Genomic DNA, 27,883 nt, shown 5'->3' with positions numbered 1-27,883 from the left:
AGAAGAGCAGCTCACATAGGAAAGACTTCAGCCATTCCAGGCCCCAATCCCCTTCAATCATCCAAGCTTCAGGAAAGGTATCAGCCCTTCCAGGCCCCAACCTGCAGGGACCCCAGCTTCAGCTTCAGCTTCATTGTCAGCATCCCCAGCTTCAGCTTCAGGAAGGAAGGAGAGCAGTGGAGACAGAAAGACCCCACCTGCACCCACTAGAAAAAGAGATGGGAAGAAGACAGAATAAGAGCACACTCAGCAATAGAAAGACCAACAGGACTCCACCAGAATCTAGAGAACCAACAGCAGCAAGAACTGAAAAGGACTACATAGATGAAGAGGAGATGATGACAGAGACCCTCAAAGAGGAAACGAGAAAATCCCATTAAGAAATAGAAAAGAAAACAAACAAAAAAAATCCATGGAATGGGGGAAAATTTTCAAGAAATAAACAAATCTCTCAAAGAATATAAAGAGTACCAAGAAAAAACAACCAAATAAATGAAGGAAACAAATCAAACAGTTGAAATATTGAAAGATGAAATAGAAACAACAAAGAAAACACAGAACACGGGGATGCTGGAAATAGAAAATCTGGGTAAATGATCAGGAACTACAAATGCAAGTATCACCAATAGAATACAAGAGATAGAAGAGAGAATTTCAGTTGTTGAAGACTCATTAGAAGATATGCAGTCGACAACCAAAGAAAATCACAAAGCCAACAAATCCTTAACACAAAATGTCCAGGAAATATGGGACACTGTGCAGAAGCCAAACTTGAGAATAATAGGTATAGAAGAAGGAGGAGAAATACACACAGCTCAAAGGTACAGGAAACATATTCAACAAAATCATAGAAGAAAACTTCCCTAACCTAAAGAAGTATATGCTTATGAAAATACAAGAATCTTACAAAACACAAAATAGGCCGCACCAGAAAAAGAAGTCACCTCACCATATAATAATCAAAACACCAACCTACAGAAGAAAGAGAAAATATTAAGAGCAGGTAAAGAAAAAGGACAAGTAACACATAAAGGCAGACAAATCCAAATTACAACTGACTTATCAATGGAAACTATAAAAGGCAGAAGATCCTGGACAGATGTCCTAAAATGCTAAGGGAACAAGGATGCCAGCCCAGACTACTATAACCAGCAATTCTTTCAATTACCATAGATGGAGAAAACAAAATATAACATGACAAAGCCAGATTTACACAATACATATCCATGAATCCAGCTCTACAGAAAGTGCTAGAAGGAAAACCTAGACCCAATGAAGATAACTACCCTCACAAAGACACAGGCAATAGAAAATCCCACTTTACCAAACACCAATAGAAAAAGGGAGGAGAACATACACGAAATAACTCCACTACCAATAAATCAAGCACAAGCAAGAATCATCAATCAATGGTCATTAATATCTCTCAATGTCAACGGTCTCAACTTGCCTAAAAGAGACAGAGACTAGCAGAATAGATACGAAGACAGAACCCATCCTTCTGCTGCATACAAGAAACATATCTTAACATCAAAGAAGGATGTTACCTCAGAGTAAAGGGTTGGGAAAAGATTTTCCAATCAAACAGACACAAGAAACAAGTGGGTGTAGCAATCCTAATATCTAACAAACTAGACCTCAAAGTAAAATTAATTAAAAGAGATGAAGAAGGACACTTCATATTCATCAAAGGAAAAGTCCATCAAGATGAAGTCTCAATTTTGAACATCTTTGCCCCAAATACAAAGGCACCTACATTAGTGAAAGAAACATTATTAAAGCTCAAATCACACAGAAAATCTCACACACTAATAGTAGTAGACTTCAACACTCCACTCTCACCACTAGACCGGACCTGTAGACAGAAAATTAAAAAAAAAAGAAACAATAGAAGTTATGACCCAACTGGGTTTAACAGACATCTGTAGAACATTCCACCCAAACACAAAGAGATATAACTTCTTTTCGGTGCCACATTGAACCTTCTCTAAAATTGACCACATAATAGGAAACATAGCAAATCTCCACAGATACAAAAAAATTGGAATAACTCCCTGTATCTTATTAGATAACCATGCATTAAAATTAGAATTCAACAATAACACAAATCGCAGAAACCCTACAAACTCATGGAAATTGAACAATGCACAATTGTACCATCCCTGAATAAAGGAAGACATAAAACAAGAAATTAAAGACTTCACCGAATTCAATGAGAATGAAAACACAACATACCCATACTTATGGGACACTCTAAAAGCAGGGCTGAGAGGAAAGTTTATAGCACTAAGTGCCCACATGAAGAAACTGGAGATCAGTCACACTAGAGACTTAATAGCACAACTGAATGTTCTAGAACAAAAAGAAGCAAACTCACCCAGGAGGAGAAGATGCCAGGAAATAATCAAATTGAGGGCAGAAATCAATCAAGTAGAAACCAGGAAGACATTGAGAAGAATCGATGAAACAAAGAGTTGGTTCTTTGGGAAAATCAACAAAATAGACAAAGCTCTGTCCAAACTAACCAAAAGACAGGGAGAGAGAGCATGCTAATTAACAAAATCATAAATGAAAAGGGGAACATAACAACGGACTCTGAGGAAATCCAGAGAATCATCAGGGCATACTTTGAAAATCTGTACTCCACAAAATTCAAAATTTTAAATGAAATGGACAATATCCTGGATAGATATCACTTGCCAAAACTAAATCAAGAACAGATAAACAATCTAAACAGACCAATAAGCCGTAATGAAATAGAAGCACTCATCAAAAGAATCCCAACCAAAAAAGCCCAGGCCCAGATGGCTTCAGTGAAGAATTCTACCAGAAATTCAAAGAAGAGATAATTCCAATAATCCTCAAAGTATTACACACAATAGAAACAGGAGGCTCGCTGCAAAACTCTTTTTTCGAGGCTACAATTATGTTGATACCCAAAGCACACAAAGACACAACTAAGAAAGAGAACTATAGAACAATTTTCCTCATGAAAATCGATGCAAAAATACTCAATAAAATACTAGCAAACTGTATTCAAGAACACATCAGAAAAGTCATCCACCATGATGAAGTAGGTTTCATCCCAGGAATGCAGCGAAGGTTCAACACTAGAAAATCTATTGGTGTAATCCACAATATAAGCAAACTGCAAAAGAAAAACCACAAGATCATCTCAATAGATGCTGAAATAGCCTGTGACAAAATCCAGCACCGCTTCATGATAAAGGTCCTAGAGAGATCAGGGATAACAGGAACATAACTGAACATAATAACAGCAATATACAGTAAACCAAAAGCTAACATCAAACTAAATGGAAACGCAATTCCTCTAAAATCAGGCAGAAGACAAGGCTGTCCAACCTCTCCATATTTCTTTAATATTGAAATTGAATTTCTAGCTACAGCATTAAGACAACAAAAGGAGATCAAAGGGATACAAACAAATAAGAAAAGAGAAATTCAAGTTTTCACTATTTGCAGATGATATGATAGTTTACATAAGTGACCCGAAAAACTCCACAAGGTAACTCCTAGAGCTGATAAACACCTTCAGAAAAGTGGCAGGATATAAGGTTAACTCAAAAAAATCAGTGGCCCTATTATATGCAGATGATAAAGTGGCTGAGAAAGAAATCAGAGAAACATCACCCTTTACAATAGCTATAAACAGCATCAAATATCTGGGGATAAGGTTAACCAAGGAAGTGAAAGACATGTATATCAAGAAGTTTGAGTCTTTAAAGAAAGAAATCAAAGAAGATACCAGAAATGGAAAACTCTCCCATGCTGTTGGATTGGTAGGGCAACATAATAAAAATGGCAATCTTGCCAATAGCAGTCTACAGATTCAACGCAATCCCTATCAAAATTCTGGCACAATTCTTCACAGACCTTAAAAGAACAATAATCAAGTTTATATGGAAAAACAAAAGGCCCAGGATAGCCAAAACAACCCTATACAATAAACGAATTTCCGGAGGCATCACCATCCCTGACTTCAAGCTCTATTATAGAGCTATAGTCCTGAAAACAGCTTGGTATTGGCACAAAAATAGACAGGTAGACCAATGGAACCAAATTGAAAACCCTGATTATAACTCACACACCTATGAACACTTGATTATTGACAAAAAGCTAAAACTATACAATGGAAAAACGAAAGCATCTTTAACAAATGGTGCTGGCATAACTAGGTATTGGTATGCAGAAGACTGCAGATAGATCCATATTTATCACCTTGTACAAAACTTAAGTCCAAATGGATCAAAGATCTCAACATAAATCCATCCACACTGAAACTCTTAGAAGAGAAAATGGGAGATACTCTTCAATGAGTTGGTACAGGAAACCACTTCCTGAACATAACACCAGTGGCACAGATTCTGAGATCGAAAATTAACATATGGGACATCCTGAAACTAAAAAGTTTCTGTAAGGCAAAGGACACAGTCAACAAGACAAAAAGGCAGCCCAAAGAAGGGGAAAAATATTCACTAACCCCACATCTGACAGAGGGCTGATCTCCAAAATTTACAAAGAAATCAGGAAGCAAGTCTCCAAAACACTAAAGGATCCAATTAAAAAGTGGTCTACAGAACTAAATGGAGAATTCTTAATAGAGGAGTCTAAAATGGCTGAGAGGCACTTGAGAAAGTGCTCAACATCCTTAGCCATCCAGGGAATACAAATCAAAATAACTCTGAGATAATATCTTACTTCTGTCAGAATGGCTAAAATAAAAAACACCAATGACAATTAATGCTGGAGAGGTTGTAGTGAAAGGGGAACACTCCTCCACTGCTGGAGGTAGTGTCAACTTGTACAGCCACTTTGGTAATCAGTATGGAGATTAATCAGAACAATGGGAATAAACCTACCACAAGACCCATCAACTCCACTCTTAGGCGCATAAGATGCCCATTCATACACCTAGGATGTCTGTTCCACTATGTTCATAGCAGCATTACTTGTAATAGCCAGAACTTGGAAGCAACCTAGATGCCCCTCAACCAAAGAGTGGATAGAGAAAATGTGGTACATTTACACAATGGAGTACTATTCAGCAGAAAAAAATAATGGAGCCCTGAAATTTGCAGGCAAATGGATGGCTCTAGAAGAAACCATCCTGAGTGAGTTAACCCAGTCACCAAAAGAGAAACAGGGCATGTACTCTCTCATATATGGATTTTAGACATAGATCTGGGGAGTTCCAGCCTATAATCCCATGGACAGAAAGTCTTGGAAACAGAACCTTCATTCAGTGCCTGATGGAAGAAGAGACAGACTCCCATGGCTAAGCACTGAGCTGAACCCAAGAAATCCAGTGACAGAGAGCGAGGAACGATGACCAAAGGGTTAAGACTGGACTGGTTTAACCCCCAGAAACAGCTGACCTGACAAGGGTTCGCCCTTGAATCCCAGACTGATCACTGGGAATCCAGCATGGGACTGTTCAATACCCCCTGAAAGTGGGTGTCAGTGAGGTGTCCTAGGTAATCTATTGAGCCTTGGGTAGTAGATCAGTATTTATCGGCCGTATACAAATGGACTTAATGAGAGACGCACTCTCACCCTGGACTCTTGGGGGAGGGTCTAGGCCCTGCCCTAGATGAAATGACAGACAATGGACACCCCTATCGAGGGCCTCACCCTCCCTGGGGAAATTAGGGGATATTGGGGTGGTGTTGGTGGGAGAGAAAGAGAGAAGGGAAAGGAAAGGGAAAGGACCTGGAATTGACATGTGAAGCAATCTTGTTTCTAATTTAAATTTATAGTTAAAAATTAAAGAAAATTTAGACTTGAAAAACAAATAAATAAATAAATAAAATAAAAAAACTTAGTTACACTCATTTGGTTGATGTTTCTGGCCCAAATGCTGCCTTCAAGAGTTTCTTACTGTGCTCTGTAGATATGGCATTCTAAAGGAGGCCATATATATAAATAGAACAGCAATTTGGCCCAGGAACCATTCCCAAGTGTTCCCCACAGTTACAAATGACTGCTCTCTTATTGAAGAGAGACTTTTCTCCCGTTAAATTTTCAGTAAGTATATCTACTGCCTAGACTCAGCCTAGGAATCACAATCATGTGTAACATATTGATTCCAGATTCTAGATCAGTAATCATAAAGGTCATTGAACATTGAATCATGTTAGAGAAGAAAATACACTGAAATATCCAGTGAAATTTTGTTTTTACTTCTCTTGTTTTTAATTTTTTTCTGGTGAATACTAATAGATTTCCAACAACTGCACTCCAATTTTCCAGGCTTATTGATGACTATCATTCTAATTTACTTCATGTTCCTATCAAAATAAAAAAAAACACAATTTTCTTTACAAACTTTATGTACCTTCTACTATTGTGTTTTTGCTAAAATTCTTCTCCTGTCTGGAGTCTACACACTCATCTTGTACAAAAGAAATCTCAAGTGTCTCTTACTGGGACAATGAGATTATCCATTGCATAAAACACTTGCATGCAACCTGAGGACCTGAATTCAATATCTGGGTCCTCCAGACACCCCCATAGTGTACTTCTCTAAACACACCACTACATTTTGTACCTGCAACCACACAGAAAAACAACAGCAATATTTTAAGAGAAAAAAATCAATACTTTTTTAGGGATTCCTAATTTCCAGAATTTTAAGCATGTCATTAGAGAATATTAAATGCCAGCCATAGCTTCCATAATCATGCAGGGATAAATTATGTGAACAATGTGGCCCAACTAGCAAATCTAGTGAAAATACTAAGAACTTGTGTTTTAAGAAGATAATATAATATTTTAGAAATGTAATATTCCAGATTATTATGGAATTATCACTTTTGATTAAATATAGTTATAAAGAATAAGCTTTCCTCCACCACTGCAAGGGTAAACCCTTTGGTATGCTTCTAAATTGATTTCTTACACTACGTATTTTCTGGATCTATACCCAATTCTTTGCAAAGATATTAGCTTTGGTTATTTTAGAATACTAATGCAAGTTTTTTGTTTGTTTATTTTATATGCAGCATGGTACTTTACTATCATTTTTCTAGGTTGATAAACTGGTAGAACAATGACTAAGCAATCTTTCTTTTCTTGCTATGGTTTACTTTTTTGGGGTAGGGAGACATTTTGTTTTTATTTTCTTCTTGGGTATTTTTTTATTGAAATAGATTATTCACTCATACAATACACACCAGAGTGTCCCTTCCTTTCATTCCTCCCAAATTTCCCCCACCTTCTTTCTCCACAAGATCCATTCCCTCTCCGTTTCCTCTTTAGAAAAGAGTAGACTTCCATAGGATGACATCCAAAGAGGACAAAGCAAGATACAATAAGACAATGCAAAAGCCTTCATATTGATGCTGGACAAGGCAGCACAATAGGAGGAAAAGAGTCCCAAGCAGGCAAAGAGTGGTCTATCAACTAAGTATCTTTGTCACGAAATAAGAAAATATACGTGGTATTATGAAGCGTTTGAATATGAAATGTCCCCAGTAGGCATAGGTTTGAGCACTTGGACCCTAGATGGTGACTCTTTTGTGGAAGGCTGTCAAATGGTGGTGGAGTCTTGCTTGAGGAAGGATATCACCATGGGTGCACCTTGAGGATTTGGAGCCTGGCCCTATTTCCTATTTGTTTCCTTGTTTCTTGATTATACATGTAACATGACAACCTGATCTCATGTCTCTGTTCCCAGGCCGTCCCAGCTATAGGAACTGTAAGCCAAAATAAACCTTTAATCCCAGCACCTGGGAGGCAGAGGCAGGTGGATCTCTGAGAGTTCAAGACCAAGCCTGGTCTACCAAGCGAGTTCCAGGACAGGCTCCAAAACAATACAGAAAAACCCTATCTGGAAGAAAAAGAAGAAAAATCTTCATTTTGCTGCTTTCATTAAATATTTTGTTGCAACAATGTGTAAAATTGTCACAATAGACAGTATGTGTAAATTACCTTTCAAACAAAAGTTACTGTTACATACTTATAAAGCAAACTTTATCTAATCAACTCTCACAGGACAGGCAGGATGCCAAAATGACATATTAAAGTGATTAGGCTATCTGCCTAAGTGGTATAAATGACTCTATTATTAAATAAACAACATAGGGCACATTATCCAGGCTCCTGACTTTGATTTCTTGTACAGATATCATTTATCCAAGTTTTGCCATCACTGTCTCTTATCTGATTTATATCAATAGGGCAAGTATGGTATGTTCTAGACTTACGGGTAGACCACTCTGATCCATATCCTACACTACATTTAAAGTCCTCTCTTATGAAGCAAATCTATTTGTAACTCTTTTCAAAATTCTTTACTGTCTTTCCCCCATTCATACATAGAAATTAAAAAATTTTAAGATTCCTAAGATTTCCATATACTATAGCACATACCTACTTCTGTATCTACTGCATCTTACCATACTCAGCTTTGTTACTGCTTGGGATGTTTTCCTAGTTCAGAACCTGAATTGACTGCTAAGAATATTCTCTGTTCACCAATCCTCTCCCTTATTAATGTCTTGTAAGCCTGTGTGATTTTCTTTATCTTCAGTTCATGAGCTCACCAAAGGCATAATTTTGATGAGACAAAAGCTCCTTGATACCGTTTAGAGCACTGTGGAATTTGGAAAGTGACAAAACAATTCACCTAGTAAGACAGATATTAGAATGGAATTTTTACTGTGACATCCACCTCATTTCTAACTTATGTAAATTAGCTATTTTCTTCTCATGAAACCATTTTCAAGTATGTGCTAATTTCTATAACATTTGTTAGCATCTATGGGAACTTAGCTCTCTTATTGAAATGATAAGTTAGAAATAGTTAAATAATATTGAGTTCAAAGAATGAACACATTCAGTGTATTCCTTTAATGCCAGAAAGTCTATTAAATCAATGGTACTCCCTGTCCAATCAACATAAATGACAGTGTAGATTGAGGTTTTTGTAAAGCTGAGTGTAAATATTTAATAGTGCTTAGCTTCAAAACTTTCTCTACTGACAACCAAGCATAAAATATGTGACTCCTGAAAGATTATGAGCCAGTTATTCCTGTTAAGTGTCACTGTCATTTTACCTAGCGAAGTAGAACAAAACAATAAATGCATATTTATAAAACTCCAGAAACAACATATGTACTTTAACAAGCCTTTTTTAGAACTATTTTTTTCCTGACATAAAATCTGATTCAACTGAAACCATACATCCTTACGCTTATGGTTCATTCTCAAAAGGCTAGCTGAGGTCCAACAAACAGGGAGCTTCAGCAGCTCCACACTAAATGTCATATATAACAAAATTGTAGAGACAAAATTTCCATAGATTTAGAACTTTTCATGGTAAAGTCCTGCTTTCTTTCCTGCTGTGGGATAACCCAATTGTACACTGTGAAGACTTGTCACTGTGATTGGTTTAATAAAGTTGCTGACTGGCCACTACCTGAACAAAATAAAGTTAGGAGAGAGCCAGACTAGGAGGAAGAAGGGTGGAGTCTGGAGTTGCCAGCCAAATGCACAGTAAGAAGAAGATGAACTTACCAGGTTATTAAAGGTACATGGCAGAGAGTAAATAAGGAATACGGATTAAATTAAAATTTAAGATCATTAGGGGTCAGGAAGACTGAGTCAGAGGAAGAAAAGATGAGAGCAAGGAAAGAGATAGACTAATAGAGAGAGTAATTATAGGTTTAAAGAGGAATCTGACACTAGGGAAATGTCCAGAGATCCACAAATATGAACCCAACTAAGAAACTAAGTGATAGTGAAAGGCTACGTTAAATGCCCTTCCCGTATAATGAGACTGATGACTACCTTAAATGCCATCCTAGAGCCTTCATCCAGTAGCTGATGGAAGCAGAAGCAGGCATCCACAGCTAAGAACTGAGCCAAACACCTGGAATTCCATTGTAGAGAGGGAGGAGGGATGAGCAAAGGGGTCAAGACCAGGCTGGAGAAACCCACAGAAACAGCTGACCTGACCAAGTGAGAGAACATGGACCACAGTCATAACTCTGGGGAACCAGCATTGAACTGAACCAAGCCCTCTGAATGTGGGAGCCAGTTAGAAATCCTGGGCAGTTTATGGGACCTCTAACAATGGAACCAGTATTTATACCCATTGCACAAATGGACTTTGGGAGCCCATTACCAATGGAGAGTTACTCTCTCAGCCTAGATGCATGGAGGAGGGCTTTACCCTCCCTGGGGAATGAATGAAGGGTGGGATGAGGGGTCGGTGGGGAGGATGGGAGGATGAGAGGGAGAGGGAACTGGGAGTGTTATGTAAAATAAGACTGTTTCAAAGGAAAGAAAGAAAGAAAGGGAGGAAGGAAGGAAGGAAAGAAAACATGTAAGAGCTAGTTAGTAATGAGCCTGAGCCATTAGATGATCATTTCTAATTAATATAAGCTTTAGTTCATTTATTTGAGAGTTGCTGCCAGGAAAGAAACTTCTGCCTACCCCTTTCTTTTAATGGAGGTTAAAAATAAAAGGCTTGAAGTTTCCTGAATAGTTCCTTATCCAACATGAAAATTTGGTTTCTCCCAGTGCAGCTATGTGGAGCATGGAAGATTGTCACCAACATGCTTTCTCAGCTCTCATCTCCCATAGGGTATGAACAAACACACTCAAAAGTGTGGATTAGCGAAATGACTCAGTATGCAATGTTTACTATTTAGACTGACAGCCTAATTTAAATCCTTGGGAACCACATGGTAAGCAGTAAAAAACAATTCTGCAATTTGTTATTTGACTCAAATGTATACAATTGTACCCACATGTAGGAAGACAGACCTATTTATCTGTATTTACTTATGAATTCTGTGTTTATTTTTTCATGTTAGTGTGTCTTTCAAATCCATGTTTTGAAAAAACAAAATCCACACTTTAGAAAGTATGTGGCTCAAGGCCTCCACTCATATTAACTGCTTATTGTTACACTGAAGAACACTTTTGAGTGTGGTTTGGCTCTCTTTCGTTTGGTCTTTATAGTTTGAAGATGCATCATGACACCAACACAAATGAGGGTGTCTTAAATTGGATTTCCTTGCCTGTAGAACTGATAGAATATCGTTTTGTTGTTGTTGTTTTCCTCAATATATTTTTTATTTAAATTAGAAACATGCTTGTTTCACATGTATGTGAATCCCAGCTTCCTCTCATACTCCTCCTCCCTTGCTTCTCTACCAGTCCCCCTAATCCCCCACCCAATCCCTACACTATTCCTCAGGGAGGGGAAGACCCTCCATGTGGGATCTCCAGAGTCTGTCACTTCATCTGTGGCAGGGCCTAGGCCTTCCCCCATATTTCCAGGCTGTGAGAGGTTCTCTCCATGTGGAATGGGCTCCCAAAGTTCATCTGTACACTGTGGTAAGCACTGATCTACTCACAGAATATGTTTTCATTGCCTCAAAAAAATACCTAAAAAGAAAACAACAGTAACAACATGAAAAGCAGGCTCACATATTCTGTTGTACCAATAAAAAACAAAGATGAGGTATATAATCACCCTACAATAGTTAAGAAACTAAGTGTTAAGAGAAGAGGAGGGTGAAGGAGAACATGAGGGATCAGGAAGATTGGAGGAAGAATAGAGGAGAGCAAAAAAAGAGGTACATTAATAGAAGGAGCCACTATAGGTTTAAAGAGAAATCTGGCGATAGGGAAATGTCCACAAATTCACAAGTATGACCACAACTAAGAATATAAGCAATAATGGATAGAATACCTTGAATGTCCTTCCCCATAATTAAATTGATGACTACCTTGTATGCCATCCTAGAGCTTTCATCCAGTAGTTCATAGAAGCAGAAGCAGATATCCACGCCTAAGAACTGAACCAAACTCCTGGAATTTAGTTGTAGAGAGGGAGAAGACATGAGCAAAGGGGTGAAGACCAGGCTGGAGAAATCCACAAAATCAGCTGACCTGACCAACTGGGAGCACAAGGACCCCAGTCATAACTCTGGGGAACCAGCATTGAACTGAACCAAGTCTTCTAAATGTAGATGCCAATTAGGAGGCCTAGGCAGTTTATGTGACCTCTGACAGTATAACCAATATTCATACCTATTGCACAAATTTGGGAGCTCATTCCCCATGGAAGGCTACACTCTCAACCTAGATCCACAGGGGAGGGCCTAAACCCTACCCCAAATGATATAACAGATTTTGATGATCTCCCATGGAAGGCTTTACCCTCCTTGGGTAGTGGGATGGGTGGGATGGGGATTCAGTGGGGGACATGGGAGGATGGGAGGGAGAGAAAATGGGGATTGATATGTAATATAATATTGTTTCTAAATAAAATTAAACTAAGTATTACTATTCTGTAGTTGACATAGGAAGATGTCTGAGTTAGTAAGTCACTGGTCATGCAAGTGTAAGGATACAAGTTTAGAGGGTGTGGTAGTTTGAAAGAAAATGAGCCCCATTGGGTGTGGCAATATTAGGAGGAATAACCTTGTTAGGGGACATATGTAACTATGGGAGAATAATATTTGAGGTCTCCTATGCTCAAACTACATCTTGAGTGGGAACAGTTCACTTCTTGTCTGCAGTCAAAATGTGGAACTCTCATCTCCTTCTCTAGCACCATGTCTGCTTGCAAACTACAGTGAAGACAATGGACCAAGCCTCTGAAACTGTAAGAGAGCCCCAATTAAATATTTTCCTTTATAAGACTCATGATGTCGCTTCACAGCAATAAAACCCTAAGACAAGAAGTCTAGAACATGAGGCCCTGCATCTGGGCCTAGGTTCCAGTGCCTGGGGATTGCCTGGGAACTGAACAGGCACCCCAAATTCCAGGTCTTCTCTTCCACCAACGAGACCAGGAAACCAGCAGATTCAGGAGCCAAACACTCCAGATCCCAGGTTTTCTCTTCCAACAAGGAGAAAAGGGGACCAGCTGTTCTGGCGAGACCAGGTAAAACAGGCCCTACATCCGGGCCTGGGTTCCAGTGCCTGGGGATGGCCTGGGAACTGCACAGAGCTTCCAATCCCGGTGGGAGCCAAGCACCCAAGATTCCAGGTCTTCTCTTCCACCAACAAGACCAGGAAACCAGCAGATCCAGCAAAGGGACCAGGTGGCCAGGTGGGAGGCAAGCACTCCAGATTCCTGGTCTTCTTCTCCACCCAGGGGATCAGAACGAGGATAAGGAATAGAAGAACTACCAGATTATTGGACTTGATAGCACCCACCTAAAGGGAACTCTGGGCCCCTAACCACCAGACCAATAAGGGCCTCTTGCTGCAACCACTAGAAGAAGAGATGGGAAAGAGACAATACAAAAACACACTCAGCAACAAAAAACAATTATGACACCACCAGATTCTAGAGACTCCACACCAGCAAGATTCCAACATTCCAATGCAAATGAAGCAGAAGAGAATGACCTTAAAACCACATTCATGAAAATGATAGAGGCCCTAAAAGAGGATATAGGAAAATCCCTCAAAGAAATGGATGAAAAAAAAATGCAAGAAACGGAAGAAAAAACAAACCAAAAAAGGCAGGAAATGGAAGAAAAAAAAAACAAAAAGTGCAAGAAATCGAAGAAAAAGCAAAGCAAAAAATGCAAGAAATGGAAGGAAAAACAGACCAAAAAAGGCAGGAAATGGAAGAATAAACAAGACAAAAAATGCAAGAAATGGAAGAAAAAACAAACCAAAAAATGCAAGAAATGGAAGAAAAAACAAACCAAAAAATGCAAGAAATGGAAGAAAAAACAAACCAAAAAATGCAAGAAATGGAAGAAAAGCAACCCAAAAAATTCAAGAAATGGAAGAAAGAAGAAACCAAAAATTCATAAAATGCAACAAATGCACAAAAAGATAAACCTAAACTTGCAAGAAACAATTCAAACACTGCAAGGGTTGAAAACTGAAATACATACAATAAAAAAAATGCAATCTGAAGAAAGGCTGGAAATAGAAAAGCTGAACAAATAGTCAGGTGCTACCGATACAAGCATTACCAACAGAATACAAGAGATGGAAGAGAGAATCTCAGGTGTTGAAGATACACTAGGAGAAATGGAATCATCAACCAAAGAAAATCTTAAGTTCCACAAATCTTTAACACAAAACATCTGAGAAATATGGCACACAATGAAAAGACCAAACCTAAGAATAATAGGTATAGAAGAAGGTGAAGAAAACCACTTCAAAGGGGCTGAAAACATATTCAACAAAATCAAAGAAGAAAACTTTCCCAACCTAAAGAAAGACATGCCCATGAAGGTATAAGAAGCTTACAGAACAACGAATAGAGTGTATGTCAAACAAAAGTCCCCACGCCACATAATAATCAAGACCCCAAATATACAGAATAAAGAAAGTATTTTAAGAGAAGCTTAGGAAAAGGCCAAGTTACATATAAAGGCAGACCTATCAGAATTACACCTGACTTCTCCATGGAAAGTCTTAGAGACAGAAGGTCCTGGATAGATATTCTACCAACACTAAGAGACCATGGATGCCAGCTCAGACTACAATACCCAGAAAAGCTCTCAATCACTATAGATGGAGAAAAAAAGATATTCCATGACGAAACTAGATTCAAGTAATACGGACCCACTAACACAGCTCTATAGAAATTTTCGAAGGAAAACTCCAACCCAAGGAAGTTAACTACAACCAGAAAACATAGGCATTAGAGAATCCCACTCTAACAACTGCCAAAAGAACAAAGGGGTGAAATTCCACACATAATTCCACCAACAACGACCATTCCGAATCAAAGAAGAATGAGCAATCAATGGTCATTAATATCCCTCAACATTAATGGCCTTAACTCACCCATAAAAAGACACAGGCTAGCAGAATGGATTCAAGGACAGAACCCATCCTTCTGCTGCATACAAGAAACACAACTAACCCTCAAAGACAGACATAACCTGGGAGTTAAAGGTTGGGAAAAAACTTCCAATCAAATGGACCCAAGAAACAAGCAGCGGTAGCAATCCTAATATCTAGCAAATTAGACTATGAAATAAAATCAATTAAAAGAGATGAAGGAGGTCATTACATACTCATCACAGGCAAAATCCAGAAGTTTCTATACTGAACATCTATGCCCCAAATACAAAGGTATCCACATTCATAAAAGTAATGTTACTAAAACTTAAATGACATATAAAACCCCACAAACTTATAATGGGAGTTTTCAACACAGCACTCTTACAACTATACAGGAATACCAGACAGAAACTCAAAAAAGAAGCAAAGGGTCTAAAAGAAGTAATGACCCAACTGGGATTAACATATATCTATAGAACATTTCATCCACATAAAAAAGAATATACCTTCTTCTCACCACCACATGGAACCTTCTCAAAAATCGACCAAATACTTGGCAACATAACAAATCTCAGCAGCTACAAAAAAAAATTGTAATAACTCCTTGCATCTTATCAGATCACCATGAGTTAAAAATAGAATTCAACAACAACACAAAATGCAGAAATCCTACAAACTCATGGAAATTGCATAATGCACAACTGCACCATTCCTGGGTCAAAGAAGAAATAAAAAAAGAAACAAAAGACTAACTAGAATTCAATGAGAATGAAGACACAACATACCCAAACCTATAGGACACTTTGAAAGCAGTGCTACGGGGTATGTTCATAGTACTAAGTGCCCACATGAAGAAACTGGAGAACAGTTATACTAGAGAATTAAGAGCACAGCTGAAAGCTCTGGAACACAAAGAAGCAAACTCCCGCAGGAGGAGTAGAAGCCAGGAAATAATCAAACTGAGGGCTGAAATCAATAAAGTAGAAACTAGGAAAACAATATAAAGAATCAATGCAACGAAGAGTTGGCTCTTTGAGAAAATCAACAAGATAGACAAAACTTTGTCCAAATTTACCAAACAGTAGAGCGTGAACATGCAGAAATGAAAAGGGAAACATAACAACGGAGTCTGAGGAAATTCACAGAATCATCAGGCCAAACTTTGAAAACCTGCACTCCACAAAATCGAAAATTTAAAGGAAATGAATGACTTCCTGGTTAGCTATAACTTGCCAAAATTAAATCAAGAACAGATAAGCAATTTAAATAGACCTATAACCCCTATGGAAATAGAAGCAGTCATCAAAAGTCTCCCAACCAAAAAAAAGCCCAGGTCCAGATGTCCTAAGTGGAGAATTCTACCAGAAATTCAAAGAACAGCTTATACTCATTCTTCTCAAAATATTCCACATAATAGAAGCAGAAGGGTCTTTGCCAAACTCTTTCTAAGAGGCTTCAATAACCTTGATCCCCAAGCCAACAAAGACACAACTAAGAAAGTGAACTTCAGACCAATATCCCTCATGAACACTGATGCAAAAATACTCAATAAAATACTGGCAATTCAGATCCAAGAACACATCAAAACACTCATTCCCCACGATCAAGTAGGTTTCATCCCAGAGATTCAGGGATGGTTCAACATACGAAAATCCATGAATGTAATCCACCATATAAACAAGCTGAAAAACAAAAATCACATGATCATCTCAGTAGATGCTGAAAAACATTTTGACAAAATCCAACACCCATTCATGATAAAGGTCTTGGAGAGATCTGGAATAACAGTAGTTGCGCCAGCACCACAAGCAACTCCAAGGTATCAGGAAAAGAGAGACCAGACGTCCACTTGTTTGTACTAAGAGAATACATATGTTGCCTTTATTGCCAGGAGAGTGTCTATGTGTGTGTCTTCATTGCAAGTGCTAAGAGGTCTCCCTCTTGTAAGAGGGAGGAGCTTTATATACAGGTTTACAGCACATTGGAAAAACCCCAGGTAGAAGAGATCATTGTTTTCCTCCTGCTAGATGTTGATGTCAGAGGGTCAAGGCCAGGGCAGTAAGCCAGGACTAGAAAACGGAAAGCACTTGGACTGGAAAACAAATTGCCGTTGCAGGCTCACCAGCAACTCACAGAGACCCCATGGGGCTGGGGCCCACCATCTCCCCCCTTCTTTATATATAAATTAGCAACTATCTCAGGTGACTAGGATGTTAATGTCAATCTTAGTATACAAAAACAAATATTTATAAACAATATTTGGGTATGTGGGTGTCGTTCTTTCCAAGCTACTTCCTGCTTTTAAGGGGCGCTGAAATACCATGGGGATCATGACAAAAAAAAAACCAGAAACCTGTTGAACATAGCAAAACATAATAAAAGCTATATACAGAAAACCAACATTCAGCATCAATCTAAATGGACAGAAATTAAATGTGACTCCACTAAAATCAGGAACAAGATAAGGTGGTCCATATTCTCCATACCTTTTCAATATTGTACTTGAAGTTCTACCTAGAGCGGTACAACAAAAAAGGAGTTCAAGGGGATACAAATTGGAAAGGAATAGGGCAAACCTTCACTATTTGCAGATGATATGATAGTTTACATAAATGACACAAAGAACTATTCCAGGGATCTCTTACAGTTGATTAACACCTTCAGCAATGTGGGACGCTACAAGATCAACTCAAGAAAATCAGTAGCCCTGCTATATACAGATGATAAAAGGGCTGAAAGAGAAATCAGAGAAACATCACCCTTTACAATTGCCACAAACAACATAAAATAGCTTGGGGTAACACTAACCAAAAAAGTGAAAGACCTGTATCGCAAAGAACTTTGAATCTTTAAAGAAAGAAACTAAAGAAGCCCTCAGAAAATGGAAAGATCTCCCATGCTCTTGGATAAGTAGGATCAATGTAGTAAAAATGGCAATCCTGCCAAAAGCAATCTACAGATTCAATGCAATCCCCATTAAAATTCCAGCACAATTCTTCACAGACCTTGAAAGAACAATAATCAATTTGTATGGAAAAATAAAAGACCCAGGATAGCCAAAACAACACTGTTCAACAAGGCAATATCCGGAAGCCTGACCATTCCTGACTTCAAGCTCTATTATAGAGCTATAGTCCTAAAAACAGCTTGGTATTGGCACAAAAACATAAAGGTAGACCAATGGAATCGAATTGAAAACCCTGATATTAACCCACACATGTATGAACATCTGTTTTTTGACAAAGAAGCTAAAAATATACAATGGAAAAAAGAAAGCATCTTCAACAAATGGTTCTGGCATGACTTTAGGCTGGCATGTAGAGGAATTCGGATAGATCCATGTTTACCGCCATGCACAAAAGTTAAGTCCAAATGGAAAAAAGACCTCAACATAAATCCAGCCACACTGAAACTCTTAGAAGAGAAAGTGGGTGGTACCCTTGAACGAATTGGTACAGGAGACAGCTTCCTGAACATAACACCAGTAGCACAGACAGTGAGATCAACAATTGATAAATGGGACCTCCTGAAACTGAGACATTTCTGTAAGGCAAAGGACACAGTCAGCAAGACAAAAAGGCAGTCCACAGAATGGGAAAAGATATTCACTGACCCCACATCTGACAGGGGACTGATCTCCAAAATTTATAAAGAACTCAAGAAGCAAGTCTCCAAAACACCAAAGGATCCAGTTAAAAAGTTGGCTGCAGAACTAAATACATAATTTACAATAGAGGAGTCTAAAATGGCTGAGAGCCACATGAGAAAGTGCTCAACATCCTTAGCCATCAGGGAATTGCAAATCAAAACAACTCTGAGACACCATCTCACTCCTGACAGAATGGCTAAAATCAGAAACACCAATGACAATTTATGCTGGAGAGGATGTGGTGAAAGGGGAACACTCCTCCACTGCTGGTGGGAGTGTCAACTTGTGCAGCCACTTTGGAAATCAGTATGGAGATTCCTCAGAAAAATGGGAATAAACCTACCACAAGACCCAGCAACTCCACTCTTAGGCACATATCCAAAACATGCCCATTCATACAACAAGGATGTCTGTTCCACTATGTTCATAGCAGCATTATTTGTAATAGCCAGAACTTGGAAGCAACCTAGATGCTCCTCAACTGAAGAGTGGATAGGAAAAAATGTGGTACATTTACACAATGGAGTATATTCAGCAGAACAAAAACAATGGAATTCTGAGATTTGCAGGCAAGTGGATGGCACTAGAAGAAACCACCTTGAGTGAGGTAACCCAGTCACAAAAAGAGAAACATGGCATGTACTCTCTCATATATGGATTTTAGATATAGATCTGGGGAGTGCCAGCCTAACAATCCCATGGCCAGAGAGTCTGGGAAACAGAACGTTCATTCAGTGGCTGATGGAAAAAGAGGCAGACTCCCATGTCTAAGCACTGAGCTGAACTCAAGAAAGCCAGTAACAGAGAGGGAAGACTGTTAACCAAAGGGATTAAGACTGGGCTGGTTTAACCCCCAGAAACTGCTGACCTGACAAGGGTTAGCTCTTGAATCCTAGGCTGATGCCTCGGAATCCAGCATGGGACTGATCAAGGCCCCCTGAATGTGGGTGTTATTGAGGAGGCCTAGGTAATCTATTGAGCCTTGGGCAGCAGATCAGTTTTTATCCCGGGTATACTAATGGACTTTGGACTTGCATCCAACAATTTAAGATGCACTCTCACCCTGAACTCTTGGGGGAGGGTCTAGGCCCTGCCCTGGATGAAATGACAGACTATGGACACCCCCATGGAGGGCCTCACCCTCCCTGGGGAAATAAGGAGATATTGGGGCGGTTGGTGGGAGGACACAAGAGGAGGGGAGGGTAATGGAGAGGGACCTGTAATTGACATGTGAAGCACCCTTGTTTCTAATAAATAAATAAATAAATAAAAGAAGTGTAGAACACATATAAAACCTGAAGGACAATATATCTGTAACCTCAGCTTACATATATGAAATTCTCAGAAGATACACTTAAATAGTATATAAAAACAAATCATCAATATTGTTCAATTTCAAGAGTTGATTCCACCAAAAATTCAAGCACTAACTTATTTGAAAAATAGAAAATATTCAACTGCAATTTGTAAACAAAGCAGAATAACATACATTATAAAGAAATTAATTGTTCATGAACATAACAGATTTCAGATCTTATGTTGTATGAGTAATTATGGAGGGTAAGAGCTTATATAGTCAAAATAGAATTCAGTGGCTTAAGGACTTTCCAAAGAAGTCAAGATATCTGTCAATTTTCATATTATATCAGTATAAGAGCATCCATAAATATTTTAAACAATGGATACTTCTAACCAACTAACCCCATTTTCCTTGTGGATCAGATTCCTAATCTGTGATCTAATTTAGTATATAAAAGATCATCAGACATCACTATATTCTTCAAGAAAGTAATACAATTTGGGTCTCTATCTCTGTAGAGACATACTGTGCCTCCTCTTTTCCCTAGAATGTTTTACATTTTGGATACCAATGGTTAGCTTAAAAATGGCTTTTAGGATTTATTTTTTCATTAGTAATGAAAAATATGTAAATGACTTATAAATATCCAACAATTCACAGCATAATACTGTAATTAGTATAGGTATTAGAAGAGCTTAGTACAAATATGGTTAAAATAAACTTGAATGATTTCATGATAGAAAGTAGACTGGTCAGCCAAATAATTGTCCATTTGCTGCCTTTCTAATTTATTTCTCACAACGTACTTCGGTTTACCCTATTTCTTTCCTTCTGTCTTAAGATACATTGGGCATGTATGTGTGTGTAAAAGTTCAGTTGCATGCACATGTATGTGTGAGTGCCAGTATCTTCCTTTCCATCTCCTGCCTTAATATTTTCAGAAAGAATCTCTCAGTGATCCTAGAAATTCCACCTTCACTTGGCCTAGTTGGCCAACCAAGCAGCCCAGCACGATCCATCTGTCTCTGCTCTGAGCATCATGGTTGCAGATCCACACTATTTGTGTGGGCTATTTGTGTTCTGTGGTCCTGAAATCAGATCCTCATGCTTGATAAACAAGCACCTTCCTGCTTAGCCATCTTGGCCGCTTCGCTCTCTTTCTCCATCCTCAAAATCACTGTGACTTCAGTATTATTGAATCTCAATTGCCAAAGCCCATGTCTTTTAACCCAACCACCTAAAGCGATCCATAAACTTTGCATCGAATATGGTAAAATCAAATAGCACTGAAATTTTATGCATTCATATTTCATTACTTAAATTTGAAAAGTAAGTAATTTCAAGAAAATTTGTGGTTTGAAACATATGTTTAATTTAAAATACACATACACTTATACACAAGAGGTAGAAAGTACAGTTAAGTATTAAATTAAAAAGATGAATTTGCAAGCTAAAACTTGCATGTAGTTATTTACACCTATAGTAATTTTTCCTTGGTTTGATAACATGTGGATATTTGAAGATCATGCATGATATTTTTACAGACCTATTTTCCTTTGAAGTGCCCTTGCTTATCTCAGGGGGAGGAATATGAGGTGCATAGGAGCTAATTATATTTTTATGTTTTGAAACTGTTTTGTTAGTCACAGAAAGCATCACATTTCTTCTGTTTCTCTTCAAAACCTCCCTTATATATTATTTAATCTGTAGATTATCTCAAGTTTTCTAAAGTGAATGTATCTTTTCTCTTAATTATGTAAACTTAGGATTTAAAATAATGCAAGCTGGAGGAAGCTAATACTGAAAGCCAGTGATTTAAAAGAAACACAAGATGAGTGGCTGCAATAATATGAAGGATGACGCAGAAGGGAGAAAGCACAGGTAAATTTGGGCTGATTTCTTCTTTTTTAGGCAATATTGGGTCATAAGAGAAACTGGATGGGGATGTTGCTCTTGCTTAGAACCAGACATTGGGAAACCTCTGTAACAAATTATGCAGCAATAAATTACAAAGCAGTTAAAGGCAATTTGTAAAAATTCTTATTTTATATAACAAGCATATGTCACATCCATCCTCCACACAGAATGCTTACTGCTCAGAGGTTAAGTGAGCATCTGCTGTATGTTCTATATAATTTTCTATGTAGTCTCATTTTTTGAAGGAGACAAACCTTAATGAGAACATCTTCAGAGTCATAATATGAGACAAAAACAAAACATGTAAGTTCTTTCCAAGTCTGTTTATATGCTACTAAGAACATGAAAAGGAGCAGCTGCTCAATGTTTTTTATAAGTATATTAAAACCCTACCATTCACCATGTGCTTAAATTAAATGTACTTGTTGCCCTTCATGTAAAAAAGCCATGGACTCTGACGTTACATAATCTCTGTAAAAAATTCATGCAAACTACTTATTAGGTCAGTTGAGGCTATACTTCTGGAGGTATGCATACAGTTTTAACAAGAATTTCAGACAGAGTTGGCTAAAACTAAATCAGCAAGTTGTGGATGTTACCCATTCATGAAATCTTTCCATTTCAAAGCTGAAAATATTAAGGTGCTTCTTACTTATACTATTGACCATATGGGACAGAGTAGTTATGTATATTCTTTTAGAATTAAAGGATCTCACTTCATTGACACTGTGAAAATAATGATACCTAAGTTCAATAACACAGTCCATATTTTAACATAACTTCCCATTTTTTAATCCATCAAAATAAAACTTTTTAAATCTATATTGAAGTATCAGTCAAAAAATAATTATGTTTTCAAATTTGCCTAGTATATTAAGATTAATTATTTTATAATACTGCATATAGAGAAGCAACTGTGCAGAACTGTTTTCCTTAAAGTACAATATCAGAGTTGCTGAAGCCAATATTGTAATATGAAATAATCAAATTTTGCTAAGTCTAGAAAATGTGTATTGTATATAAAGATTTTTCTCTGGACATACATATATATATATGTGTGTGTGTGTGTGTGTGTGTGTGTGTGTGTAACATATACAATATATATAATTCATTATCAAATTTAAGTTAGTGTGTATTCTTGTGCATTGAGAATTTGTTATTAAATAGTACTTATATATATAAATACCTCATCTTCATTACCTTGTAAATATCCAAAAATCCACACTGGTGATCAAATCTGGTGTAGAGTTCGTTGAGCATGCTGATCACTTGCATGGGAGTACACTGGGCACATATGGCTGTGAAGCCCACAATGTCTGAGAAGAGCATGGTGACATCATCAAACTTTCTGGCCTGTACTTGCTGTCCTTGCCACAACTGCTGGGCTACATCACCAGGGAAAATGGAATACAGCAGATCCACTGTCTTCTTCTTCTCTTCTTCTAGGGCCTGGTGAGTTCTTTCTAAAGTGGCCTTTAATTTATCCATCCTCTTCTTCAAACCATCCTGGGCCTTTGCTTGCTCTCCAACTAAAATGACATCTCGGGTAGCATCATGAATAGGGATGTCTGAGAGATGTAGTCCTCGGCCCATAAGCTCATCCAACTTGTCCACACATGGAGAGCCCAAAAACAAAATGGCATTTGATTCTGGAACATGGATCATCTGTCCTTTGATTTCCATCACCTGTGAAATGGACATGAAGTTTGATTAGTCTTCCTCATAAGCAAGTCAAGAAAATAATACATTGCCTGATGTATTACCTGAGGTACAGAAATGTTCTCTACATAGCATGGAATGTTGTTTTCACTCTAGCACATTTTCGGTTGACCCAAGGTCAATATAAACTTCATGGTTCAGAATAGAAATAATTGTTTTGCATCTTATTATAAAGACAGTGATGGAATACAAAATGAGATCAATGAAAAAATGAAAGAGGAGAACATTTTTGTAGAATTATTCCCAGATTCATTGTTGAACTGACTTATGAACAAACCCCAAAATCTTCATCTTAATAATAACAGTATCAAGATAAATTCACATGTCAAAATACCAGTACTTAACTGTCATTAAAATAGAATTGTTTTCAAAAATTAAATCTGGGAGCTTAAGATGAGTCATAATAATTATTTGGCTTTACAAACAAAATTTTTGAACCAGTTACAGTACTTGGGAAAAGTATCAGTCATCACAATTACTAGAGTCATGGGCAATTTTGTAGGCTTAGAAATAAAGAATTTAAACCAGGGATCTGCCATTAAGTCATTATTAGCAGAGAGTAGCATATCCATAAAGCAAAACATACCCAACAGATATCAAATTAGACTAGCACTAAAGCAGTTAAGAAGATAGAGAGCAGAGGAAAATAACATAATTCCATCCTTCCTTTTGTGACTTTTCACAAATGTCAGGGAATTGACATTTAATAAAAAAAATACTGAAACTAGGGTTATCCTACCAATCAGTTTCGAGTCCAACTGAAAACTGGAATAGTGGCAAAGTGCATCCATAAGATATAGGTTCCCTTAGTTATTTGGGTTAGACCAATATGCTTCAGCACAGCTGGATGTAAAGACAGCTGTTTGTAAGGACCTGGGGTGAAAAAATGGCCAGGTACTGATCAACCCGGAGATTGCCTCTGCCATTCCACATTATCACCCATTTCCACATAGTATATGCTTTTATATATTCATTCTCAGTTATTGTTTATAAAAAGCCATAGGATACCTTATGAAGGTAGATACTGAGAATAAATGCAAGGTAAAATTCTTCGCCATTTATCACAATCTCAGGAAAAGGAATAGATTGAAACCTGGCTTGATGTTATAAGTTTAAAGAAATGAGTTCTCAATGTTCCCTTTGTTGGGTTTCTGCTGTAGTTCAGTATTGCACCCTTTCACTCCGGGTTCTATCAACTGTCATCACAGTAGACACTGAATGTTTTTACTTACTAATATTGTTCTCAGTGATGGAGACAAGTAAACAAACTAGCATTTTCTTTTTCAAGTATTTCACAGTATATCGGGGAACCAAAATTATATGAGGCAGAAAATAATATGGTGAAAAGTCATCCTCAGTTCCATACACCAGGTAGATTCTCAGGTGACTGCAGGCCATGTTTGAAATGATTGTCTGGTGAAGTATTCTTAGTCTGTTTCATACATTTCTGATATGCATTTTGTTGCAAAAGTATTGTTAATGTCAGATATTTCCTTATTGAAGGATAGTGAGGTCAGAAAAGGAAGAAACACATAGTTTATCCTCTCATAGTTTAAACATTCATGAATATTTCGCCTGCTACTGAGACTCTTCTGTTGGAGTGCCTCGTCCTATATCAACATGGCAGCCTTCTTCCATCTTACTATATTTTATTTTGTTATGTTTGTTTTCTATCTCATAGAAACCTGTTCTTTTCTAGTGAGAGACATAGATCTGGAGGTGACTGGAAATGGGGAAGAAATGGGAAGAGCAGAATGAGGGGAAACTGTAATCAGAATACACTTCATGAGAAAAGAAAAAAGTACATTGATTACTTACTAAAAATTTTTAAAAAGCATCATAATTATTTCTAAAGTGCTCACAGTCTTAAATGGTGGCGGCACACTTGGGTCCACCTGGGTTTCACTTTTGATACTCCCTGTCTTCCTTCCTTATTCCTTTCATTCCATCCTCCCGTTTTCTTCCAATTATTTTCTTTTTTGCATTTCCAATCTTAATTTCTTATCCACCCTTTGATTTTCGGGTGCATATGTATTATGACTTTCAGTTTCTTTTGTCTTTGTTCTTCTGTCACTCATCATCACATCACTTAACTTTCCCTGTGCTTCTCCTCCTTGCGTTTCTTTTAATTTCCTAGGTATCAATGACTACATTTCCTGTCATAATTCATCCTTCTTCTTTTTTGACCTCTCCTTCATTTTGACTTCTATTTAAAGAAATAAACTGAGCATACTAGAATAAACCCATGTGTGTTTCCATAAATAATATATCACACTTGACACATGAGACAAAGTGTATAAATATCTTACTTAACATACAAAGAAATTGAGTTGAACAGTTTATAACCATGGTGAGTCTGGGAAGAACTGTGAGAGAAAAATGACCAAAACACATTGTACAAAAATTTCAAAGAACTAATAAATATATAAATAAAACAAAAATATTCTTGATTTACAAGTGGCTATTTGTTAATTTATTAAGTCTCTAATTTCTAAAGATCTTGGAAGAAAAAATATATTTACCCTGCATATTATAGAAAGGTAACTTAGGAAGTCACTGAAACAAATAGCTTCCCTTTTAAATAATATTTGTTGGTGAATTCTTCTCTTATTAAAATAGTAAGCAAATAATTCTGGAACATTTGTGTCACTGGCATAAAAATATCTTCTGTAGTTGAAAAACAATACAAATAGTTATTCCTGAATTATCTTGTTAACTAAAAGTTCCTTAATCCACTATTTGAATTTATTAGTGTAGCAATGAAAAATTACTGCTCTAGAAAAAAGATTTTTATCAGGAAAACAGATATGTAGAAACTGACCCAAATGTAATGTTTATTATAGACTTACTAATATTAAAATTTTATGAGATAATATCCATAATAAAATTAGAATTTTCAAAAATCCATAGAATTACAGAAACTGGAAAACATAAAAAGGGATTATTTCATAATAAGTTGTAATAAAGGATTGAAAGTATTAATTTGGAATTCTAGCGCAATTTAGTATAGTTATAAACTCTCTCAAACCATAGGTTTTGTTACATTTAAAACAGAGATGATGATAATAATCTTGATGAGGATGGTATCTGTAACTAACAAAACTTTTGAGTACTTTCTTTTCGGCTTTTCATAGGATTGGGGAAGCTTGACAGGGGAAGAAGAGGAGAACAATTAAAATTTTAAATAAAATTTAATATGATGGCAAAGAAACTTTAAAGAGACTTCCTTAACAAGCAATTAAAAGAGGAAAAGTTGGCACAGACTGATATAGTAGATACTTTTCTAGTCACATTCTGGATGTGGCCTTGATCATTTAGATCTCTAAGGTACAATATGTGGAAGCAGATAAAGTTATATGTCCTCTGATTTTCAAGAATTAAAGAGGCTTCTATCCTGGTTTTTGATTTACAGAGTAAAAATAACATTCAAGACACTAGTTCTTTTGGAAAAATGAGTAGAAGACACAAAGTTTCCAGGCAAAGAAATGTCTATTCTTTATTAAGGTTCTTGCTCCCACCTCCTAAGCACGTCATTGTTTTGCATGACTATGGTCACAAGAAAGGATGAGCCTGACACTAGTAGCAAGCACTCTTTATACAGGCTGAAATGGCCCTCCTCTATTTCAAGATACCAAGACACTGGCCTGTAAAAATGTATCCTATATTATCTAGCATCTATATTATCTAACATCATTATCAAGGACAAGTTGGAACAAAGATGAATGTCATTACCCAGTGAAATAAATCTAATGAAAGTAATTCTACACTAAAAAGGTTTAAAGTTTAATAGGATAGAGAGTCTTCTAACACAACAGGTAGGCTATCTTGGTCATAATAGAAGGATAAACATTTATATAAGGACCAGGATAATAACAACTTGAAGGAAACAAAAATGACAATCAATTGGTGCCAACAATAAATTGAGTCAGAAGTGGGAATGACCTATTATGAATTTCAAACCTATTGTAGGAGTTAGATAGGATGAATGACACCAGTAGAACATGGCCCACGGGGCTCACAAGGGCTAATAGGGAATGAAGCTGAAACTTATGCGTGCTCTTGGGACTTTTATTTCTACAGTAGAGGGTATTTTCCACCCTCTATATGATGGCATTTACCTTGTCTTAATGTATCTTGTTTTTATATATTTGGTTGTTGATTCTTGGAGGCCAATTGCTCTCTGAAGGAAAATGGAGGTGCATGGATCTGATAGACAGAGAAAGTGGGAAGGAGCTGGGAAGAGTGGAGGGAGGGGAAACCATGATGTGGTGTACAGTTTAAAAAAAGAATCTATTTTCAGTGGGGAAAAATAATCTCAGAACTGGGGGTGGAGAAAGGGATCAGCTGTTAAGAGCACTTGCTGGTATTATAGAGGATGAGTGATGCCCATCACCCACATGGTTGCTCATAACCATCTGTACCTCAGGCTTTAGGTGAATTGACATTCTTTTCTGATGGCTGCAGACAATAGATTCCCATGTGGTGTAAATGCTATACAC

The 27,883-nt window shown here is 37.3% G+C and overlaps 1 protein-coding gene across 3 annotated transcripts in view; it reads right to left on the bottom strand.

Moving 5' to 3' along the window:
* The window catches only part of Gucy1a2 (guanylate cyclase 1 soluble subunit alpha 2), a 330,075-nt gene that overhangs the window by 117,663 nt on the left and 184,529 nt on the right, over positions 1 to 27,883 (bottom strand). For all 3 annotated transcript variants that reach the window (XM_005077309.4, XM_040734734.1, XM_040734735.1), the window contains exon 5: positions 22,866 to 23,351. In XM_005077309.4, the coding sequence (XP_005077366.1) occupies positions 22,866 to 23,351 (486 nt within the window). The remainder of the gene's footprint in view (positions 1 to 22,865; positions 23,352 to 27,883) is intronic.

The sequence above is a fragment of the Mesocricetus auratus genome, unplaced genomic scaffold, assembly GCF_017639785.1.
Source record: "Mesocricetus auratus isolate SY011 unplaced genomic scaffold, BCM_Maur_2.0 Super-Scaffold_100040, whole genome shotgun sequence".
Classification (NCBI taxonomy): domain Eukaryota; kingdom Metazoa; phylum Chordata; class Mammalia; order Rodentia; family Cricetidae; genus Mesocricetus; species Mesocricetus auratus.
Note: the sequence above shows the minus strand (reverse complement) of the source record. Positions and strands in the feature narration are given on the sequence as shown.